Below are 23691 nucleotides of genomic sequence, written 5' to 3' on the forward strand. Positions count from 1 at the left end.
GACGTTTGGAATTTAACATAGCAACAAAGAAATGCTGATTGAAGCACTAACTGCCCATGAGTAACCAGAGCTCTAGAGATACTTACACTTCAGTATTTCACCCGGAGGACTGCTCGAGTCACTGTGTTGCTGTTGGACGAGGCTGCCTCTACTGTTCACCATGCTGCTCATTCTAGGAACGTCCCTTTTCGTCCAGGTCAGATTGATCTGCCGTCTGTTAGGGACAAATAATAATTCTCAGGATATCAGAACACTGCTAAATCTTTACAAATATGTCCATTGCCCTTTACAGGCAACGTAAAGATATTAATTCATTCATTACATCTTGCATTCATTTTTAACCTTTGTTAAATGAATATCTGTTTAGAAGTTTATAAAAATACAAGATGAATAGATTGGGTAGACCGTCAGAATTATTTCCCAGGGTGGAAATGTTGAAGATGAAAGGGCAGAGGAACAAAGGAATTAAGGAATTAACAATTCTTTAAAATCAGAGGAATAAAGTTTATGGAGCAAGTTTATTTGTTAAACACACTGAAGGTGGTGGGTGCCTGGAATGTTTAGTTTAGAGATACAATGCGGAAATAGGCCCTTCAGCCCATCGGTTCCACACCGACCAGCGATCCCCGCACACTTGGGACAATTGAAATTTATACCAAGCCAATTAACCTAAAAACCTGTACGTCTTTGTAGTGTTGGAGGAAACTGAATATCTCGGAGTAAACCCACGCAGGTCACGGGAAGAATGTACAAACTCCGTACAGACAGCACCCTTAGTTGGGTATGGAACCCGGGTCAGAGGGAATATTTAATTTGTCATCATATCCAGTACAGATATTGTAGGCCTGTTCCTGTGCTGTACTGTTTGAATAAAAGTGCAATCCTATGAAAGTCTTGCCGTTATGATGTAAATCCTCTGCCCTGCAAACCTAAACAATTATTCCTAAATATCTTGTCCATTTTTTTCCTGAATGCAATAACTCTTGTGTAATACAGATCTCCGATTTGTCAACCCCTATAGTAATGTCATAACATCAGGTTCGCAGAAAAACCGGCAACTGGACCCCCCCTACGACAATGTCTACAACAATCTACCACCTACGACCACACCTACGACAACCTACGTCCACCCACGACAAGTTACGACAAGGTAATGACCGTGTCAGCGACAAATGAAGACAATTCAGTCGCCGGTACGTGTCGCCGGTTGAAGTAAGTAGTCGCCAATAGAATTTGCCAAAGTCAGCACCGGCTACAACCTACGACAAGACAACTGTCGCCAAAAAGTTTTGAACATTTCAAAATCCAGCAGCGACGAGAAAAACGTTACGATTCTTTGGGCGACTGAGGAGACGACTCACGGCCATACAGGTGACACCCCGGTGATCATGTAGCGACAGCCTAGTCCCCTAAAAAATCGCCTAAGTGGGACAGGGGCATTAAGACACTTGAGAGTAGGCTTCTCAATGTGTAGGAAGGAACTGCAGATGCTGGTTATACACTGAAGATAGACACAAAATGCTGGAGTAACTCCGCGGGACAGTCAGTATCTCTGGAGAAGGAATTGGTGATGTTTCGGGTTTGAAGAAGGGTCTCGACCCGAAACATCACCCATTCCTTCTTTCCCGTGATGCTACCTGTCCCACTGAGTTACTCCAGCATTTTGTGTCTAAGCAGTTTTTTTAATGAGGCCACCTATCTTATTGGAAGATGTGAGTGACAAGCAAGTTTGTTTGAAGTATTGAGTGCAATGAAGAGCTTCGGGTACATTACATTAAACCTAATTAAAAGATGTGTAGGAAGGAACTGCAGATACAGTTTTACACTGAAGATAGACACAAAATGCTGGAGTAAATCAGCGGGACAGGCTACATTTCTGGAGAGAAGGAATGGGTGACGTTTCGGGTCGAGACCCTTATTCAGACTGAGCGGGTTCCATATCTTGAGTTTTTTTCTCCCCCGAAGCTTGTCTGATGGGAGAGGGGAGAAGAGGGAGTGACCGGGAAACAGCTGTTCCGAGAATATCAGTTGAGATATATCGTACCTGCTCTTCCCTTTACTCCTGCACAACTCCGCATCCTCTGGCTCCTCATCAGATGGCGACACTGTGGATTCACTGAGGTCCTCTGCGATGTATCTGTGAGGCACAGAATACTCACCCGGCAGATTCCTTTGCAAACAGTGACTGCGATCGCAAAATCCAACACCTGGATACTCCAAGGAAGATGCACCAGTCTAAAAGGCAGCGAAGGAAATTACCAAAATGAAAAATAACAGTATGTAATGGCTTAACACTTTGACCTCCTGCCGTGGCAGAAAGCAGAACCATTGTTTAGTTTAATTTAGAGATACAGTGCAGAAAGAGGCCCTTCGGCCCATCGAGTCCCTGTCGACCAGCGATCCCCGCACATTAACAGTACCCTACACACACTACAATCATGTCAAGCCAATTAACCTACAAACCTGTACGTCGCTGGAGTGTGGTGGTAGGAGACCCGAGATCCTGGAGAAAACCCACGGGGTCACAGAGAGAACGTACAAACTCCGTAAAGACAAGCACCCGTAGTCAGGATCGAACCCAGATCTCTGGCGCTGTAAGGCAGCAACTCTACTGCTGCGCCACTGGGCCGCCTTATTGTACGAACGCTTCCCATACTTTGTGCAACCTCCACAAGCAGCCAAGCAAACGCAACTCAGTGGGTAAACATTCAGCCTCATATGTTACAGAGCCATGTGAATGCAATTACCTCATCTCAGCTGGGGTGGCAGTAGGTGGGGGAGGAAATCAGAACGCTCCAACGACTGACGATTGAAACAAAATGTTGGAGTAACAGCGATTCAGGCAGCATCTCCAGAGAAAAGGAATAGGTGGCATTTCGAGTCAGAACTCTTCTTCAGACTGAAAGATCGGTGGGGGGGGGATTGGTGGAAACATGAGGGGAGGAAAGGCTAGAACAAATCAGGTGCGGCAATGGGAAGGAAGGAGCCTATAATGACCCACTGTTGGCTGGGGAAGATGCGCTAACCAGAGGGATATAAGAATGCAAACCTGTGGAACTAGTGGGACAACGGGTGGAGGGGATAGAAAGGAGGGGGGGGGGGGGGGGGGGGGGGGGGGGGGGGTGTGGGTGGGAATGCAGGAGTTACTTGAAATAAGAGAAATCACCAAGCCCTAACTACTCTATAGGAAGTTAACTGCAGATGCTGGTAGAGACCGAAGGTAGACACATAAAGCTGGAGTAACTCAGCGGGACAGGCAGCATCTCTGGAGAAAAGGAATAGGGGACGGTTTGGGTCGAGACCCTTCTTCAGACTGAGAGGCAGGGGAGAGGGAATAGAGTTATAGAGGGTGATGTAGAGAGATATAGAACAAATGAATGAAAACTATGCAAAAAATAACGATGATAAAGGAACCAGTCCATTGTTAGTTGTGGGATAGGTGAAAACGGGTTACACACAAGACGACTTTGAAACTAGTACAACGACTTGAATGTGGGAGGGACGGAGTGAGAGGGGATGCAAGGGATACTTGAAGTTAGAGAAATCAATATTCATACCACTGGTACGCTGCCCAAACAATTTATGAGGTGCTGTTCCTCCAATTTACATTTGACTTACTCTGACAATGGAGGAGGCCAGGGACAGAAAAATTCAGTGTGGGAATGGTAAGGGGAGTTATAGTGTTTGGCAACTGGGAGATCATGTAGGCTGAGGTGGACTGAGCGGAGGTGTTCAGCAAAACAATCGCCGAACCCGCGCTTGGTGTCACCTGGGACAGCGGATACAGTAGATGAGGTTGGAGGAGGTGCAAGTGAACCTACCAAGCAAATAACTAAGATGGACGACACCACTGTCTTTAATTACCGCTGAATTGCTTTGAAGTGTCAGTGCATGGGGAGTAAACATGGTCACTAATTTACTCCCAAGTTGGCAGAAGCCTCGGTAACATAATCGAGTCATTTTTCTCTGCTGATTATTTGTACTTGTCAAAATATCAACTTCCTTCTCCTCTCTAGCAGAGCTGCAGGAACTTAATGTCTCATCTAAAGGGCAATACTTCTAACAAAGTACTATTCCTATAAAATGTCAGCTCATGTTATCATTTGACACTCAAACTCTCAAAGGGTTTGTACGCACACCTTTTCATGCGACAAAAGGGCTGTGAATTGATTGCTTGAAAGATACGGCATGAAACAAGCCTCTCCGCCCACCCAATCCATGCCGATCATCCACTACCCGTTTCTGTGAGTTCCACGTTACCCCATTTTCTCATCCACTCCTTACGCACCAGAGGGAACTTACAGAGGTCAATTAACCTACCAGCCCGCACGTCTTTGGGATGTGGGAGGAAACCGGAGCACCCGGAGGAAAAGCACTCAAGTCACAGGGAGAACGTGCCAACTCCACACAGATAGCACCCGAGATCAGGATAGATCCCAGATCTGCGGTGCTGTGAGGCAGCAGCACCACCAGTGGCACCACTTTGTCGTCAGTACATTCAATAGTTTTCTCAATGGATAATTGAGACGCACCTTATTGGAAATTTGACCGGCTTGAATGCTGAGAAGGCGTTTGGAGTGTGTTGCGTTGGATCTGCCAGGATGTGCGTTGTTTGCAGGGGCGGTGTGAGGTCTGCAGCTTAGGTCTGCAAGGTGAAGGCTTTCCAGCAACTCATCCACTGTCTGGCTCTCCTCCACCAGTTTCAGTCTGCTCTGCAGAGCAACAATCTGATCCTCCTGATCCAGCAATGTTTCATTCTGAACAGAAAATAATTAAAAATAAAACATGAACACTGCCTCTACCTCTTCCCAAATATTCCTCGATGTTTCGTGGTAAGTGGTGACTTCACCAGGGGTACAGGATTCAACAAGGAGTTCACTGCTTTGCCCAAAGAGTGGTCAGAATATGCAAGGTGTCAGAGCTTATGTTGGCGAGATGCATGTAAGGGGAAGCTAATGCGTCCTGGAGAAAGGAACGGATGAACAGGATGAAAGCTTGCGGGGAAAATTCAGATCGAGCTTAACAGTGTATCTGTACACTGTGGATGGCTTGATTGTAATCATATATAGTTTTTCTGCTGACTGGTTAGCCTCAATAAAAGCTTATCTAGAGAAAAAGAATATGTGACGTTTTATGTTAGAACCGTTCTTTGCACTAAAAGTAGAGATGGTGGGGGAGGGGATGGAGAAATAAACCGGAAGCGAGAAAACGCATGGTGGCGCAGCAGTAACTCTACCTGCCTTACACGCCGGAGACCCGGGTTTGATCATGACTATGAGTACTATCTGTACAGAATTCGTACATTCTCTCCGTGACCTGTGTGGCTTTTCTCTGAGATCTTCAGTTTACTCCCACAATCCAAAGACATACAGGTTTGTAGGTTAATTGGCTTGGTATAAATGTAAATTGTCCCTAGTGTGTGTAGGATAGTGTTAATGTGCGGGAATCGCTGGTTGGTGCGCACTCGGTGGGCCGAAGGGCCTGTTTTCACGCTGTATCTTTGAACTAAAGTAAATAAATCATAGCTGGCAACATAATTATGGGACCAACCCTTAATGAGGTAATCTGTTGCTGGCTCTGATTTCTTCTGGCCATTTGAACTGTTTTCTGTGGAGCCTTGGAGGCTGAAGGGTGACCTGTTAGAAGTTTATAAAATTATGAGAGACATTGATAGGGTATACAATCAGACCCTTGTTCACTCCAGGGTGGAAATGTTAACGCTTAGAGGGCATGGCTTTAATGTGAAAGGGGCAAAGTTTCCAGGAGATGTGCAGGACAAGTTATTTTTTACACAGACAGTGGTGGGTACCTGGACTGCTCTGCCAGGGGTGGTGATTGAGGATTGTGATATTTAAGGGCTTTTAGATAGGCACATGGATATACAGAAAATGGAGGGATATGGATCACGTGCAGGTAGAGATTAGTTTAACTTGCATCATGTCGGCATGGACAGTGGGCTGGAGGGTCTATTCCTGTGCGATATTCTTTGTAATGGCTAAAAAAATACTTTGACAATTGAACACTGACACACTTCCAATTAGACTATTTAAGAGGAAATTACATAAATATTGGAAGAATATATAAAATGGGTAATAAGGACCATTGAGCAGAACTAACAAGCAGCCAGTAGAAATGGATCACGGATATCCGAGTGTACATTTGAAACCTATAACAGTATTTGTGTCTTGATAATAACACACAACCATAATTCCCACAAAAATAATAACACTGCAAGGATTGTAGAGCAACAAAAATCAGCTTTTACAAGGGAAAAGGCTTGTCAATGGGTTGATCCAAATTGGGTGCCACTTAAAAGGATAGTAAATTACAGAGAAGGATTTGTGTGGCCATATACACCACAGAAAAATTGTTTCAGTTCAGTTTGTTTATTGTCACATGTATTGGGGTACAGTGAAAAGCTTTTGTAATGTTCTAGCCAGTCGGGAGTAAAGGGAGGAATGATGTACACCAATAAAAGAGTTCAAAGAGAGTCTTGCCCGAGAAATGGTGCAAATTGGTGCACAGGTACGCAGATAGGAAAGGTTTAAAGGGACACGGGCCAAACACGGGCAAATAGGACGAGCCTAGACGGAGCACATTTGTAGCCCTGATGAGTTGGGCCAAAGGGCCTGTTTCCCTGCAATATAATTCAATGACTATCTAAAGCAGAAAATGTGTCAGACATGAAAGAAAGATTGCACGACAAGAAATTCTTGGTCACATTTCTGAAGTGAAACAAACATGATCTAATTTCTAGATTGCTGCCGTGGACATTCAATAAATGATAAAAAGAATAATCAGTTATGTACATCAAATCCAGCAGTTATGATTAATACATGCTTATCAAATTTGTCCTTTCTCTGTTATTGGTGCTTTCTTCTGCACCATTATTTAGCGCATTCTTTTCGAACTGAAATATTGTTATTAAGATGGAGAGTGCAGAGAGGTTTTACGAGGATATTGTTGTGACTTGAGGGCCTGAACTATAGGGTGGGCAGGCAGGGACTTTATTTCTTGAGGTGCAGGATGACAGGTGATGTTATGAAGTATAGATCAAGAGGGGAATAGTTAGATAAATACAATAGATAATAGGTGCAGGAGTAGGCCATTCGGCCCTTCGAGCCAGCACCACCATTCAATGTGATCATGGCTGATCATCCATAATCAGTACCCCGTTCCTGCCTTTTCCCCATATCCCATGACTCCGCTATGTTTAAGGGCCAAATCAAGCTCTCTTGAAAATATCCAGAGACCGGCCTCTGGAGGCAGAGAATTCCACACACTCACAACTCTGTGTGAAAAAGTGTTTCCTCATCTCCGTTCTAAATGGCTTCCCCCTTATTCTTAAACTGTGGCCCCTGATACTGGACTCACCCAACATCGGGAACATGTTTCCTGTCTCTAACGTGCCCAAACCCTTAATAATAGTAAGATTAAACGAGAACTTACCAGTTTGAAGTTTCATCTTCATTTTATGAATAATTACGATGAGCGATTACGTGAAGAAGGGCCGTCCGTCTGCGTCAATCTTCAAAGCGGCGGTGTTAAATCACAGATAAAAAGAAGACCTGAGAATAGTAAGATTGTGAAGAACCTAGAACTTCCATATGACCTTGATAGTATGAGGGTGGGAGCGGTGGGCACGTAATCGCTCATCGTAACTCCTCATAAAATCAAGATCGAACTTCAAATTGGTAAGTTCTCGTTTAATCTTACTATTTTACTTCGGAGTCACGTGAGTGACTACGTGAAGATTTCCAAGCTCTGTGATTTTACGCCTGTTACGAATCCAGGCGTTACACACTGAATGGATTGACCATGGATGCGTGTAATCATTAAAGCATTCAGACATTACGTAGTTAAGTAAAGACACTGTTGCTTTAAATGACAGAAAAGTTAAAAAAAAATAGTTACCCCTCCCAACCTTGGGGGGAAACTAGGGGGCAGAACTTAAAATGGTACGTGCAAACACCCCCAGTCCGGTTACGGGTTTGTTATAAAACCGGTGGACCGTTATTTCATTCGTCCATCCTGCAGCCACTAGGATGTCGTCAAGGGGCACGTCCATAGCTCTTGCTGCCGACATAGATGCAGCCCTGGTGGAGTGAGATTTAACCATATAAATGTTTACTTCTGCTACCGCCATTACCTCCTTTGACCATCTGGAGATGGTTTGAGTTGACACCTTCTGGCGTGGTTTTTTATGGCTGATGAGGACCGATTGTTCCGAGCCTCTGAGGTTCTCCGTAACTCTCAGATAGTGGTGTTAGTATGTTACCACACACACAACCGTTGGTCCTCTGGATATGCCAAGAACTGGATCTTCATCCCTGGCATGCTCCGTTTTATCAGGTTCCTGATTACGAATGTTATGTTGTTCATATTGGTGGTCATGTAGTTCAACCGTAACTTTTGCAGTGTCTGGACTCTTTGTCAGCATACCACCTTCAGGGTTAGTTATAGGCGGTCCCCACTGTCAAAGTAGGGTTAGTACCACGCTCACATCCCATGTGTTCGTGTACCTTGGCCTTCGGGGTATTAAATTGTAAATTCCCTTCATGAATTTTGTTGTAAAGGGGTGCGTTCCTATCGACCCGTGCCCTGTTGTTTGTTCTTGTTGTTTGCCCCTAGGCAAAGTCACCAACATATTTACTGTGTTTGATAGTAAATCCTAGGTAATCAATTACCCTTGTAGGTGTCAATTTTGATTTAACTGGATGGATGAGGTAACCAAGTCTTTCAAACAGGGTTTTGGTTTGCTTTGACTGATGCTTCTGCCAATTCTTGGTGACTCCAAAATGAAAATGTCCTCCAAATATGCCATTACTATGTGGTTCTGAGACCTTTGTAGACCCAGAATTGGTTTCCGTAGTTTAGTCAATAGTCTAGGAGCTGATGTCAACCCATTTGGCAGAGCCATGCCATCCAGTTAAACTTCAAATATCTCCTGCTCTTAGTGAATAGACACCGAATAGTATGCATCTTTGAGGTCGATGCATGCCATGTGACCGTTTTATAGGAAGCTCCAATAAAACAGTTTTTAGACCGTAACAAAAATTTACAGTTCTGAAAGTCTGTAATGCACAAATGAGTTTTTTAAACCTTCATCTTTAAACCTGGATGAAGTGACATCCTCCATCTGTTACCTGTCCTGAAAGGCAATCCTGCCCAAAATACTGGGCCTGCCTTGAAGACAACTCCAGTCCGAGTTTGAAGTCTGCTTGGAACCTATGTATGTTGTGCAGTAAAAATAATCACATGTTATTATCTGTTTTCTAAAACCAGATCTGAAATTCATGTTATTGTCATTTTGAACAAAAACACAAGAGTAAAATTACCAACATGTAACTGGTCCACAATCCCTTGTTTCAGTAAACCCAGACCCACCTACCTCCATGGCTACCGGTGGTCTTGTGGTAAGCCCAAAGGCCCCTGATGCGGGTTCCTTTTCTCTCCTTGATTGGGAGTAGGACTGGTAGGGAGTGTGGATTCCATGTTTCTCCTGACCTCTGCTTGGGCCTTGGTCTGAAAAACCTCATCATACTGAGCCTGCCTTGTAAGACAATTCTGGCCATAATTCTGAGTCAGCCTCGAAAGACGACTGATCATATTTCCGTGCCCAGCTTTCAAGCTACCACCGGCTTCAGTGAACCGCTTACCCCCTATGGAGGTGTGGGGTGTGTTGTCGCATACTGATGAAGTTTGCTTGTCGTTGATACCTTGATTGGTCCGACAGCTTTTGCTTCCTTCTTCTGGTCTTACATGAGAGAGGATTCGGCGGCTAGTTTCTCCAAAGTCAGCCTGATAGCGCTGTTCCCTTGCCGGCACTTGTAGCGTGCGGATATTCTGCCAACTGCTGGCTCTTGAGGCCATATGCATGTGCTTCAGTATGTTCATACTTTAGATTCGAGATCAGTTACCTACTGATCACTCGCACTCCCTTCCACTGAGAGTGAGATTTGTAGGCAGCCCTGAAAACAGGTGCTGCCGCAGGCCCCTGTGGATACCTGCGCTGACATGGCCCCTCCAGCGAACCTAAATGAGGTTCTTGCTTTGGGTCAGACTGAAACTGACCGTGGATGCTCCTCTCCTCAGAGCAGGAGACATTTGTGCAGCCCTGAAACAGGTGCTGCTGCCTGCGGGTTCTCCATAATACCCGGGCTGATAACTCCCTCCTTTGGAGTATATCATTGTGGAGCACCTCCCCATCAGGTGCTCCATGTGGGTTTTGGACGTTTAAAGACGTTACACATGAAGGAGGTTATCCTCTCCATCCGGGATCCTCCTGGCCCGACTTGTTTGCGGGCTTTCGTTTTGTTTTCCCCATGTGTGAGGCTGCTGGCACGGCCTGCTGTAGAGGCCCGTGCTGATACTGCTCCCTCTTTCGGAGCAGATCATTGTTGGAGCAACTTCTCCATAAGTTGCTCCCAGTGGGAGAGTCGTCCTCAGACGCTCTCCGTTGAGGGAGGGTATCCCTCTTCCCCGGACTCATCTGAGTCAACGGGTTGGTCAGACTTGCGGGTGGTTTTTACGTCCCGCAAGACCACCACGGGGCTCCTCCTCCTGCACCAAGTCACCTCCTGCCGGCTGCTGCCGGCGGTAATGTCGGGAACAAGACCGTCGCCCGCTACTGGGAATGCTGCGGTCTTCGGCAGCCGACTTCCCCGCGGACCGTCTCCTCGACATCTGGGCTCTGAAACTACAAAAAGCTTCAAGCCCGAAAGAACGCAGGTAAGTAGTTCAACTTTCCTTACCTGCCCATCCCGACGGCTGGGAGGATGCAGTGCCTCTGCCTGTCCGTCGTGCGCGTTGCGTTCAGACGTAATGACGCGCACGCAGACGGGCGGCCCTTCTTCACGTAGTCACTCACGTGACTCCGAAGTAAAATCTTATATATTTCAAAGAGATCCCCTCTCATCCTTCTAAATTCCAGAGTATACAAGCCCAGCCGCTCCATTCTCTCAGCATATGACAGTCCCGCCATCCCAGGAATTAACCTTGTGTTAACCCGCCATCCCGGGAATTAACTAATACAGTCTTTTACCCAGTATAGGGGAATCAAGAACCACTGGACATAGGTTTAAGGTGAGAGGGGAAAGATTTAATAGGAACCTGAAGAGTAACTTTTTCACACAAAGGGTGGTGGTTATATGGAACGAGCTTCCAGAGGAGGCAGGTACTATAACAACATTTAAAATGCATTTGGACAGGTATATAGATAGGAAAGGTTTAGAGGGATATGGGCCAAACACGGGCAGGTGGGACTGGTGTATATGGGGCATCTTGGTCAGCAAGTTGGGCCAAAGGGCCTGTTTCCGTGCTGTATGACTTCATGAGTACAAGCCAGCTCTGTGCTTCTGCTGGTCTTGGTTGAGCTGTGTTATTCAGGTCCCTTACGGAACATAGGCACAAAATGCTGGAGTAACTCAGCGGGACAGGCGAACCCTCTGGATAGAAGGAATTTGGTTTCGGGTCGAGAACCTTCTTACGGAACATATTTGCATCTGTCCTCACCTGTTGCTTAAACCGTTCCATGGCATCCTCAAGGGCTGCAAGGAAATCTCTGTTCTCTTCCTCCAGCCTCTGAACCTGTGCCTGCAGTTTTGGCACGAGCTGCTTCTGCTCTTTAGATTTGTTGCCAAATTCTGTTTTACCCTGAGAGAAATAAACAAAATCATAATAGACATCCATCACAGATAAAGTGCCTCTAGTCATTCCGAATAAGCCTAATACAGGTGCACAACCTTTTATCCGAAGATCCAAATAACGAAAACCTCCGAATAGCGGACATTTTTTCAGTCCTTGAAGGTCCTTGAAAACGTTCACCGAGGGCGGCCTGCAGAGGTGACAGCGGAACCTCCGGTCGGTCCTCGAAGAAAGGGGAACTAAATCCCCATTCATAAAAGAGAAGGTGAGGGTATATTGCGCGGGAGGGTTAATAATTGACAATCTGCTGCTGCCTGCCCGCTGAGTTAAAAAGTTCCCACGGTAGACTCACGATACACAGTGTATCGTGAGTCTTGCGTGGGAACTTTTTAACTCAGCGTGCAGGCAGCAGCAAATTGTCGCTCCCTTCAGTTTCACCCCACCTACACCCCTCTGCTTCCCGGCCATGTGTGTGACCCCTTCCCTCCCCAGATCCCCGCGCATTGCACCGGCGCGGGGGCTTTGCACTGTCTTCACGTTGGAGCCAGTGCCAGTCACCGGAGACGTCAGGACCAACGGGACACCGACCCCCAGGCCCACTGCAAGCACGGAGAACCCAGAGACCCACAGCCAGCAGCAGCCCAGCCCCGTTCCAATTCCAGAGGAACACGCTCTCCGCTGTCCCCGTAGGGACAGAAGCTGATGGCTCGGGCTGTGACGTTTCCGGCCACCCCCCTGTACAGGAGCTGAGACTGGGAACTGTGGGGTTGTTTGCAGTTGCAGAGGGAGGGGGCAAGGACGGTACAGTTCCCAGTCTCAGCTCCATTTCAGGGGGGTGGCCGGAGATGTCAGGACCAACGGGTCACCGACTGCAAGCACGGAGATCCCATAGACTCACAGCCAGCAGCAACTATAGCCCAGCCCCGCTCCAACTCCAGAGGAACCCGGGTTGCGGATGAGGGGGCACAGCTCGGGCTGTGGGCGAACTGCCACTTGTCGCTGTAGCGGCACATCGGGGAGCGGGTTCCTGTTGGTCCTGACGTCTCCGGCCATCCCCCTGGACAGGAGCTGAGAGACGTCAGGACCACCAGAAGCCGCTCCCCGATGCGCCGCTACAGCGACAAGTGGCAGTTCGCCCACAGCCCGAGCTGCGCCCCCTCACCGGAACATCGACCCCCAGGCCCACTGCAAGCACGGAGATCCCAGGGACTCACGAGCAAACTCTAGCCCAGCCCCGCTCCAACTCCGGAGGAACCCGGGTTGCGGATGAGGGGGCGCAGCTCGGGCTGTGGGCGAACTGCCACTTGTCGCCGTAGCGGCCCATCGAGAAGCGGATTCCTCTGGAGTTGGAGGGACAGGGAGACACAGCAGCTTTTGAGAATGGTGGGCAATCACTTCCAAAGTTCTGCCCACACAGTCAGTACACCTCTCCTACACTTGTCTCCCGCACTAAGATCATCTGCAGAGAATGATCCCAGCCAACCCTCCCTATTCTCTCTATTTGCAAGAAAAAAATTTGAAGACTCAAATCGCGATGTAACTTCGAGGCGCCTCGCGACCTTGCGGATACGAGCCGAGCACTCTACCACTGAGCCAGCCATTAAAATCTACGCTAAAAATCTTCCATTCCGAAAGCCGAAAAATTCTGATTTACGAAAAGTGTCTGGTCCCAAGGCTTTCGGATAAAAGGGTGTGCACCTGTAATCTTTTACAATATCAAAAAATATATATTTTTTACCTAAAATACATTTTGAATTCAACATTTGGCTTTCAATTATGTGTTTATACAGGCAGGATATTTTACAGGCAGCGCCCTTCCTTTTTGTTTAAATCTTGTTTTTTCTATAGAAAACAATAATTTGAAAATCCTGGAAAGGTTGTGCAGATCAGGAAAGTTAGAGGCTCAATTCTTCTTCTTTCATAGCCTCAAGATTTTACTTCAGAAAAGTAAAATAAGATATTTGTGCCAATTTTATAACGTATGCTTAACATACAAAATGCTGGAGCAACTCAGTGGGTCAGGCAGTATCTGAGGAGAAAGACACAGAGTGTTGGAGCAACTCAGCAGCTCAGGCAGCATCCCTGGAGAATATGGATAGGTGACTTTTCAGGTTGGGACTGTTCTTCAGAGGGAACATAGATAGGCCATGTTTCTCCCTTACTACAATCAGTCGAAAGAATGTTTATTCTTAATGTTTTTATGTTTTAATTCTTAATGGTTTACTGTATGTTGTGTTGTTGCTTGCGAGCGGAGCACCAAGGCAAATTCCTTGTATGTGTACATACTTAACCATATAATAACCATATAACAATTACAGCACGGAAACAGGCCATCTCGGCCCTACAAGTCCATGCCGAACAATGAATACAAGTCCATACTTGACCAATAAACTTATTCATTCATTCAATCTGAAACGTTGCCTGTCCATTCCTTCCACAGATGCTGTCTGACCCACCAAGTTACTTTGTGTTTTACTCAAGATACTGGCATCTGAAGTTCGTTGTGTTACCATATATGTTTAAACAGTGTTTTATGACACCTATCAGTTAGAGATATACCTGTGCTTTGGATACATTCTGAGCCTTGGATTCATCAATGGACGTACACTCAATACCACTGTCCAAGGCGGAGGCGGTGGAAAGCTCACTTCGTGTGTCTTCCACAATTGTCATCCACTCTTTCATTTTTAGCACCTGATCTACCGTGAGGTTCCTGTCCTCCTGCAGCTCCATAAAGATACGGTGGGCAGCATCCGTGCAGGTTCGGTAATGGGAGCTCTCGGCCTGGAGTCGAGCTACACCTTCCGCAGCCGACTGCGGGAAGCTCTTGGCCGCTGCCTCGCGCTGGCCGTGTTTCAGAGCCCCGTGCAAGGTTCTGATCTGTAGGTCCAGCTCACTGTTACGGTCCACCTCCTTCTTGCAGTTTATCACAACCTGGTTTTTAATGTTCTGGGCTCTTTTGGCATAATTCAAAGAGTTTAAATTCTCATCAAAGTTTAAGGAAGATGGGCCGATGCAGGTAATCATGACCGTTTTTGCATTCCCGCCAAGCGAGTCTTTCAAGATTCTGGTAATCTTGGAATCCCGATAAGGAACGTGAGACCCTTTCCTTTTAGGATCGCCCAGCACAGTGATGACATTCCCCAGTGCCAACAATCCACTGTTGATCTGAATGGATTCTTTCAAGCGTTCCCCAGTGTTGCCAGTCTTAATAATGCGCTCGGAGCCGGCCAGGTCCACGAAGTGGAACTTTGAGCTTATCACCTGCGCCGAGTTTAATCGGTCTCCAGCGGCGGCTGCCAGCCGAGTGACCCGGCCAACGCCTCGCCTCTGCTCCATGGTGACGGTAAAGATGGTGTGGGAGCGGCTGGAGTGTAGGTTGACCTGGGTGGCACCCGTGTGCTTAGCACTGTTCCCGATCTCCAGCAGGCTCAGAGCCTCATCCAAACCTTCCACGTCGCATTCCTTGACACCACAGAGCACTGGAAACAACAGAGGGATCAACAAAAAGATAAAGCAGTGGCCTCTCAGGAAACGTAATCATTGATGGATTTCTGCATGGTGGAAAAATCCAAGTGAAACTATCAGCTTTAGTGCGTTACCCTGCTTAATGGACAGCAGCCGTGTGTGACTTCATAGTCACACAGCTTGGAAACAAGCCCATCTGCCCAATTTGCCCACACCCACCAACATGTCTCAACCACACTAGACCCACCTGCCTGCGTTTGGCCCATATTCCTCTAAATCTATCCTATCCATGTACCTGTCAAAATGTTTCTTAAACGATGCAACAGCACCTGCCTCAACTACCTCCCCCGGCAGCTCGTTCCATACACCCGCCACCCTTAAGTGTGAAAAAGTGATGCATCAGGTTCTTATTAAATCTTCCCCCCACCCTCTCACAAACCTATTTCCTCTGGTTATCGATTCCCCTATGGGCAAGAGACTCAGTGTTTACCCGATCTACTCAATTGTGTATGGAATGAGAAACTAAGGTTTTTATCAATACAGCGCTCCAGTAAAGTTCAGAGAAGGGGTGAAAAGTTGTGAACGTTTTGCACCAGTCAAGCAAGGAATAGAACATGGAAGACATAACTACAGCACAAAAACAGACCCTTAGGCCCACATGTCTGTGCCGAACATGATGCCAAGAATCTTTCCAAAGACCATGCAAAACCTCCAAGTAGAAAGTACCTCCATGTGGGCCGATGGGCCGAAGGGCCTTTATTTGTGCTGTATCTCTAAACTACACTAAACTAGCGGCCATATACAGAGGTCAATTAACCTACAAACTTGCATCTTTGCGATGTGGGAAGATACTGCAGCACCTGAAGGAAACTATTGGTCACAGGATGAACACACAAACTCCACAGACAGCACCCAAGGTCAGGATTGAACCAGAGTCCGTGATTCATATAAATAGTTGATTGATAGAGAGTGTCGACAATGAATTGAAGGGAATATTTCTAAGTATGATTACTCTTTTTTTGAGTGTACTAATATTTTAAACTTTGATCTAGTGTTTTGTATATATTTTTGCAAAGTTGGAAATTCTATTAAATATTTGTAAATGATTCAGAAACTCACTTACAGACAGTTCTATAGAACACGTCGTCTATCAGCTTTTCCTCTTTGTGGCTGAGGAGAACTGAGGTTCCATCTGCATAATTTTGTCTGTCGACAAAAGGCTTTACGCAAAAAGGATCTTTCTAGCTTTACCTTGTGTTTCTGGCTTAGTTTAATTTGGAGATAGATTGTGGAAACATGCCCTTCGGCCTACTGAGTCCTCACCGACCAGCGATCACCCTTACACTAGTTCCATCCTACACATTCGGGACAATTTACAGAAGCTAATTAACCAACAACCATGCCCATCTTTGGATTGTGGGAGGAAACCGGAGCAGGCGGAGAAACCCCAGGCGGTCACAGGGAGTACGTATAAACTGTTACAAACAACAGCCATAGTCAGGATCGAATCTGGGTCGCTGCAGCCCTACCAGTGCGCCATTGTGCTGCGGTACAAAAAGCACTTTGGAGAAGACTATTTTGTTTGCATTAAATTCAGTGGCAAAACTGCTACTGACTGCAAAGTCTTCTTTGTTCTCTTAGTAAACTTTACTTGCCTCCTGAATCCAAAATTCTTCAGCTAAAGCAGCACAATTTAAAAGAAGAGCCATTTGATTTTTGAATATGAACTGAGAGACCTGTGTTTCCTTTGTCATCCTCTCGAGTGCGTATGTCCTTGCTTGCCGTCTCCACCTCCAGCAGATCTTTGAATTCTTCTTTGTATACTTCAAGGTACGACACCTTAACGGTGTGATCCACTGCATCGTTCTCATCGATCAGCTTAAATATCTCAGCCAAAGCACGGGGTATGATCCCCTGATCTTCCTCAATCACAGAAGCTGGGGAGAAAGAAGAGATTCATATCCATAATCTTTACCTAACACTGAATACCTCATTCACTGAAGAGCAACAGAACATGCCAAGTCTACCTATTTTGCAACATTGCTCCTCATAACCATGTCTGACTTAGTTCTGAACTGTCTTTGAAAATAGTAGAACAATCTGCTTGATCCAGAGTAGACACAAATTGTTGGAGAAACTCAGCGGGACAGGCGACATCTCTGGAGAGAAGGAATGGGTGATGTTTCTGGTCGTGACCCTTCTTCAGACTGATATCAGGAGAGTGGGCGGGTCAGAGGTTGAATGTAGTCGGAGACAGTAAGGCTGGTGGAAGAACTGGGAATGGGGAGGGGATGGAGAGAGAGGGAAAGCAAGGGCTATTTGAAGTTGGGGAAGTCAATGTTCATACCGCTGGGGTGTAAGCTGCCCAAGCGAAATATGAGATGCTGTTCCTCCGATTTGCACTGGACCTCACTCTGACAATGGAGGAGGCCCAGGACAGAAAGATCAGATTGGGAATGGGAGGGGGCGTTAAAGTGCTGAACAAACCGGGAGATCAGGTAGGTTAACGCGGACTGAGTGGAGGCGTTCAGCGAAATGATCGCCGAGCCTGCGCTTGGTCTTGCCGATGTACAGGAGTTGAAACCTGGAACAGCGGATACAGTAGATGAGATCGGAGGAGGTGCAATGGAACCTCTGCCTCACCTGAAACGACTGTCGGGGTCCTTGGATGGAGTCGGGGGAGGTAAAGGGACAAGTGTTGTACTTCCGGTGGCGCTGGTGCCAGGTAAAGGGACAAGTGTTGCATCTCCTGCGGTTGCTGGGGAAAGTACCTGGGGAGGGGGTGGTTTGGGTGGGAAGGAACGAGTTGACCAGGGAGTTGCGGAGGGAACGGTCTCTACGGAAAGCAGAAAGGGGTGGAGATGGGAAGATGTGGCCAGTGGTGGGATCCTGTTGGGAGGTGGCAAAGTGTTGGAGGATTATATGCTGTATGTGACAGCTGATGGGGTGGAAGGTGAGGACAAGGAGGACTCTGTCCTTGTTACAAATGGGGGGGGGGAGAGGGAGCAAGGGCAGAGCTGCGGGATATCGAGCCTCATCTATGATGGAAGAGATGTAGAGTGACTGGACATCCATAGTAAAGATGAGGGAGTGGGGGCCTGGAAAACGGAAGTCAGTGAAGAGACGAGGAGCGTGTGTGGGGACTAGGTCATAGATGGGGAGGGATTGGACCAGGGGGGATAGGATGGAGTTGAGGTATGTGGAAATTAATTCAGTGGGACATGAACAAGCAGAAACAATGGGTCTGCAAGGCAGTTCTGTTTGTGGATTTTGGGGAGAAGATAAAATCGGGCCGTGCGGGGCTGGGGAACTATAAGGTTGGAGGCTTTAGAGGGCAGAGATCCGGAAGTAACTACATCAGAAATCAGAAATGGTGTGTGATATTAAGGTCTGGTGTAGCCGGAAATAATGAAATCAGAAATAGCCGTAAATAATGAAATCAGAAACCCCTCCTCTGGGGTGGAAGTTTGCAACCTTCACGTGGTCCGCCCTGTTTCGACAAATGCAATCAACAAATGCACAATCAAATAAGATCAAATAGAACAAGTGGTCCTACAACTTTAGGCTGTGCACCCCATACACAAGAAGGATGGCCCCCACATCTGAGGAAGGATGTGCTGGTGTTGGAGGGCCCAGAGGAGGTTTATAAGAATGATCCCAGGAATCAGCAGGTGAACATATGGTGAGTGTTTGATGGCACTGGGCCTGTACTCGCTGCAGTTTAGAAGGATGGGGTCCTCATTGAAACCTACCCAACAGCAAAAGGCCTGGGTAGAGTGGACATGGAGAAGATGTTTCCACTAGTGGGTGAGTCTAGGGCCAGAGGGCATAGCCGCAGAATAAAAAGACATTCTTTTAGGAAAGAGATTAGGAGGAATTTCTTGAGCCAGAGGGTGGCGAATCTGTGGAATTCTTTGTCACAGATAGGCTATGGGCCGAGCATCAAAAATGTGTCTAGAAATGGGATTTTGTGACCCAAGTCACCAAACTACATGAAATTTTCACATATTGTGTAAAAAAAATTATATAAATCACCCCTGAAACTCGATATGAAGAAGACTTGCACATTTTTATTAAATTAGAGAAAAACCGGAAAATTTTCGTGTAATTTTTAGTCCAATCAAAGCACGTTTAACATTGATTTGTCTGCCAGTTGGCCAATCACGCGCTTTGTTTCAGGCTAGCACACAAAATGGCTGAGGGGGCTTCACAGATGCCCGTTTTACTGGAGATTCCGATTTGTTGTTCTGTGGAATAAATGTCGTGGAAACTTGCAGAACGTAATTGTATCCTACACACGCAAGAGACACTTTTACCAAAACCAATTTAGCTAGAAACCTGTACATCTTTGTAGTGTGGGAGGAAACCGGGGCACCTGGGGATAACCCACGGAGGTCACGGGGAGAACGTACGAACTCCGTACCAACAGCACCCGTGGTCAGGATCGAACATGGTTCCCTGGTGCTGGGTCTAAGGCAGCAATTCTACCGCTGCACCACTGATTTTCAGAAATGATTTGGTGGTGACTGAGCTATAAATATTCACCACGATCATTTTCTGACATGGAACAAGCTGGTTTGTAATGGACAGCAAGAATTTTGACAGACCTCGCCCTCTCTCTAGCATTAAAATAAATCCTGCGGAACCATTTCAGCGAGATAATAGGAGCAAGTGAAGTTCAAATATAGCATCCTTTCAATCTGCGTAGCTCAGCCTCTTGCATGCAAACAAACAAGACAATTTTTAGTGGAGAACTGCTGACAATGTCAAAGAGCTGACTCCTACTTCACTTACATATGTACGATCCCCCAACGGTGTAGGTTTTGCCTGATCCAGTCTGTCCATAGGCAAACACTGTGGCATTGAAACCCGCAAAAAAAGCTGTCACAAGCGGCTCCACGCAGCTTGTATACACGTCCTCCTGGGTGGAATTCTGGTCAAAGATCACATCAAAGTGAAAATGTCGGTTATGCCCTAGGGTAAGCTGCTGCGTGTCGAGGTCAACATGGACACAGGACCGATGTCTGTGGAGTAGCTCCTTGGGCAGCAGCTGCCTCACCCGAACTGCCACCTTCACTGCGGATTCTTCAGTCTTTGTGGAGCCACTCGATTTTGGAGGCATGTCTGCAGCCCAAAGTTGTCCCTTCAAGCGGTGAACTCTCCGAACAACCAAATCCCCGACAATATTGAGCTGGAGCGCTGTGGAAGAGAGTGAACATTGTCTTCCATAACATAGAATTTAACACACTGTTGAAACATTATAGCTCGAGGATGAACCAAAAGGTGTTTGGCATCATCTTCAGAACTTAATGAAGACTACAGCATACCAGGGGCTGCACGGTATTGCAGTAGTAGAGGTGTTGCCTTACAGCGCTAGAGACCTGAATTCAAAAGTGACTACAAGTGCTGTCTGTACAGAGTTTGCATGATCTCCCTGTGACTACGTGGGTTTTTCCCGGGTGCTCCAACTTCCCCCCACACCCCAAAAACGTACAGGTTTGGAGGTTAATTTAGCTTTGGTCGATAGTGTGTAGGTTAGTGCAAGTGGATTGCTGGTCGGCATGGACTCGGTGGGCCGAAGGGCCTGTTTCCGCACTGTATCGCTAAACTAAATGACATAGTCTTTAAAGAAAAAAAACTACCTTCTGCAGTTATGCTTACCACAAAGATCTGTCAGAGATGTGGGATGTCAGCGGATCTAACTTAAGTGACAGTACTTCTGATGCAAATATGAAATAGCAGTTAAAAAGGAATGATTATTCCACCAAAACAATCCACCATTCAATGATCTCACTGGGTCAAATTATATTATAATCTCATTAAATTTAGATGAGTTTAATTTAGTTTAGAGATACAGCATGAAACAGGCCATTTGGTCCACCGAGTTTGCGCCGAGCAGCAATCCCTGCACACTAGTTCTATCCTACGCAATACGGTCAATGTACAGAAGCTGATTAACATACAAACTTGTATGTCTTTGAACTGTGGGAGGCAACTGGAGCACCCGGAGAAAACCCACTTGGTCACAGGGAGAACTTACAAACTCTGTATAAACAACACCTGTAGTCAAGAACAACTCTGGGTCTCTAGCACAGTAAGGAAGCAACTCTACTGCTGTAACACTGTGCCACCCCCTGAAATATTAATGAAGGCACAAACAAACACAATGCAATTCATTGTCATAGGCAGACACACACTGTGAAAAATTACTGAACGTGAACTATTTCACTTCAACTTTTGTCACTGTGAAAATTCATTCTAAAACCATGTTTTATTCCTCTGCTGAAAGGTCTGGGCTTGTCATCAAACAATGAGGGGAGAGAGGGGGGGGGGAGAGAGAGAGGGGGGGAGAGAGAGGAGGGAGAGAGAGAGGAGGGAGGAGAGAGAGAGAGAGAGAGGGGAGGGGGAGAGAGAGGGGGGGGGAGAGGGGGAGAGAGGGGGGGGGGGCAGATGAAAGTGGAGAGTAGGAACAGGGGGGGGGAGGAGAGGGAAGGGAGGGAGGGGGGGGAGGAGAGAGAGGAGGGGGGGGGGGAGAGTGTGTGGAGGGGAGAGGGGGGGGGAGAGGGGGGGGGGGGGGGAGGGGGGGGAGAGAGGAGAGGGGGGGGGGGGAGAGAGGGGGGGGACAGAGAGAGGGGGGGGAGAGAGGGGGGGGGGGGAGAGAGGGGGGGGAGAGAGAGAGGAGGGGGGGGAGGGAGGGGGGGAGAAAGAGAGAGAGAGAGAGAGAGAGGAGGAGAGAGAGCGAGAGAGAGAGGGGGGGAGAGAGGGGGGGGGGAGAGGGGGGGGAGAGAGGGGGGGGGGAGAGAGAGGGGGGGGGGGAGAGAGAGGGGGGGAGAGAGAGGGGGGGAGAGGGGGGGGGAGGGAGAAGGAGGGAGGGAGGGGGAGAGGGGGGAGGGGGAGAGAGAGGGGGGGGAGAGAGAGAGAGAGAGAGAGGGGGGGGGAGAGAGAGTATGGGGGGGGGGAGGAGGGGGAGGGGGGGGGGGAGAGAGGGGGGGGGGAGAGAGAGGGGGGGGGGGGGGGGGGGGAGAGGGGGGGGGGGGAGGGGGGGAGGGGGGGGGAGAGAGGGGGGGAGAGAGGGAGGGAGGGGGGGGGGGGGAGAGAGGGGGGGGGGGGGGGGGGAGAGGGGGGGGGAGAGAGAGGGGGAGAGAGGGAGGGGGAGAGAGAGAGAGAGGGGGGGAGAGAGGGGGGGGGAGAGAGAGGGGGGAGAAGAGGGAGAGAGAGGGGGGGGAGAGAGAGGGGGGGGAGCGAGAGGGGGGGAGAGAGGAGGGGGGGGGGAGGGAGGGGAGAGAGAGAGCGGGGGGGGAGAGGGGGGGGAGAGAGAGGGAGGGGGGCGAGGGGGGGGAGGGAGGGGGGGGGGAGGGAGGGGGGGGGAGGAGTGGGGGGGGAGCTGGGGATGGGGGGCGAGAGCGCACCGGCGAGGTGGTGACGGAGCCGGGGGAGGGGAGGGGAGCGGGCCGCCGCCGCCAGAGACCCGGAGACGCTCGATAGAAACACGACTGACCGGGAGGGGTGGGGGTGTCCGCGGGCAGAGGCCGCAATCCGGGCCGGGATCGGGACAGTCGGCGCCGGAAACACATCAGCCCCCGCGACGGAAGAGGCGGGGAAGTTGGGCTGAGGAGGGATCACTGCGTTCCGTCTAAAAGAAGCTGTGCCCTCCTACATGGTTCGGTAACTACCAAACCCCCTCACCCCGCCGCTGCCGCTGCCGCCCTGAACTTGCACCCACTTCTCCCATCCCGCTCCCCTTCCACCTGCATTCCTTCCTCGAGCTTCATAATTCACAACTCTTCTCTCCCTTTGTCTCATTCCTTTCATCCTTTCCATCTCTGGCCTTTTCCCACAACCTGTCTGTCATAAATTCAAAAGAACACAAGGGAGCAGAATGAGGCCATTCAGCCCATCAAGTCTACTCGACCACTCAATCATGTCTGATCTATCCCTCCCTCCTCACCCCATTCTCCTGCCTTCTAGAATGTCACAAATTCACCTCCCTCTGACTAAAAAAAAATCCTCCTCATCCTCCCTAAAAGAACATCCTTTAATTCTCGAGTCCTAGACTCTCCCACTAGTGGAAGCATCCACTCTATCCAAGCCTTTCACTATTCTGAAGAAGGGTTTCGACCTGAACATTGCCTATTTCCTTCGCTCCATAGATGCTGCCGCACCCGCTGAGTTTCTCCAGCAATTTGTCTACCTTTCACTATTCTGTAGGTTTCAATGAGGTTCCCCCTCATTCTTCAAAAATCCAGCGAGTACAGGCCCAGTGCCATCAAACGCTGATCATAGGTTAGCTTACTCATTGCTGGGATCAAATAACCCTCCTCAGCTGTATTGACCTGTGGGCTTTGTTGTGCCCCTCCATTCTTCTAGTTACACCCCCCCCCCCCCCCCGCCTCCACAACAATCAATCAGAAGCAAGATCTCGACCCAAAACAGATAGAGATACAGCGCGGAAACATGCCCTTCGGCCCACCGAGTCCGCGCTGACCAGCTATCACCAGTTCTAAGGTACACAAAAATGCTGGAGAGCAGCAGGTGCAGCAGCATCTATGGAGCGAAGGAAATAGGTAACGTTTCGGG

The 23691-nt window shown here is 48.1% G+C and overlaps 1 protein-coding gene across 1 annotated transcript in view; it reads right to left on the reverse strand.

Annotated features, from left to right (window-relative positions):
• The window catches only part of kif7 (kinesin family member 7), a 49439-nt gene extending 26725 nt beyond the window's left edge, over nucleotides 1-22714 (reverse strand). The window contains exons 1-8 of the mRNA XM_055661543.1: nucleotides 22613-22714; nucleotides 19909-20313; nucleotides 16851-17051; nucleotides 14206-15128; nucleotides 11515-11655; nucleotides 4533-4757; nucleotides 2045-2235; nucleotides 87-214 (exon numbers count right to left, since the gene is read on the reverse strand). Coding sequence (XP_055517518.1) covers nucleotides 87-214; nucleotides 2045-2235; nucleotides 4533-4757; nucleotides 11515-11655; nucleotides 14206-15128; nucleotides 16851-17051; nucleotides 19909-20313; nucleotides 22613-22688 — 2290 coding nt within the window. The 5' untranslated portion in view covers nucleotides 22689-22714. The remainder of the gene's footprint in view (nucleotides 1-86; nucleotides 215-2044; nucleotides 2236-4532; nucleotides 4758-11514; nucleotides 11656-14205; nucleotides 15129-16850; nucleotides 17052-19908; nucleotides 20314-22612) is intronic.
• Nucleotides 22715-23691: the final 977 nt, after the last annotated feature.

Source organism: Leucoraja erinacea, chromosome 33 (genome assembly GCF_028641065.1).
Source record: "Leucoraja erinacea ecotype New England chromosome 33, Leri_hhj_1, whole genome shotgun sequence".
NCBI classification, from domain to species: Eukaryota; Metazoa; Chordata; class Chondrichthyes; order Rajiformes; family Rajidae; genus Leucoraja; species Leucoraja erinaceus.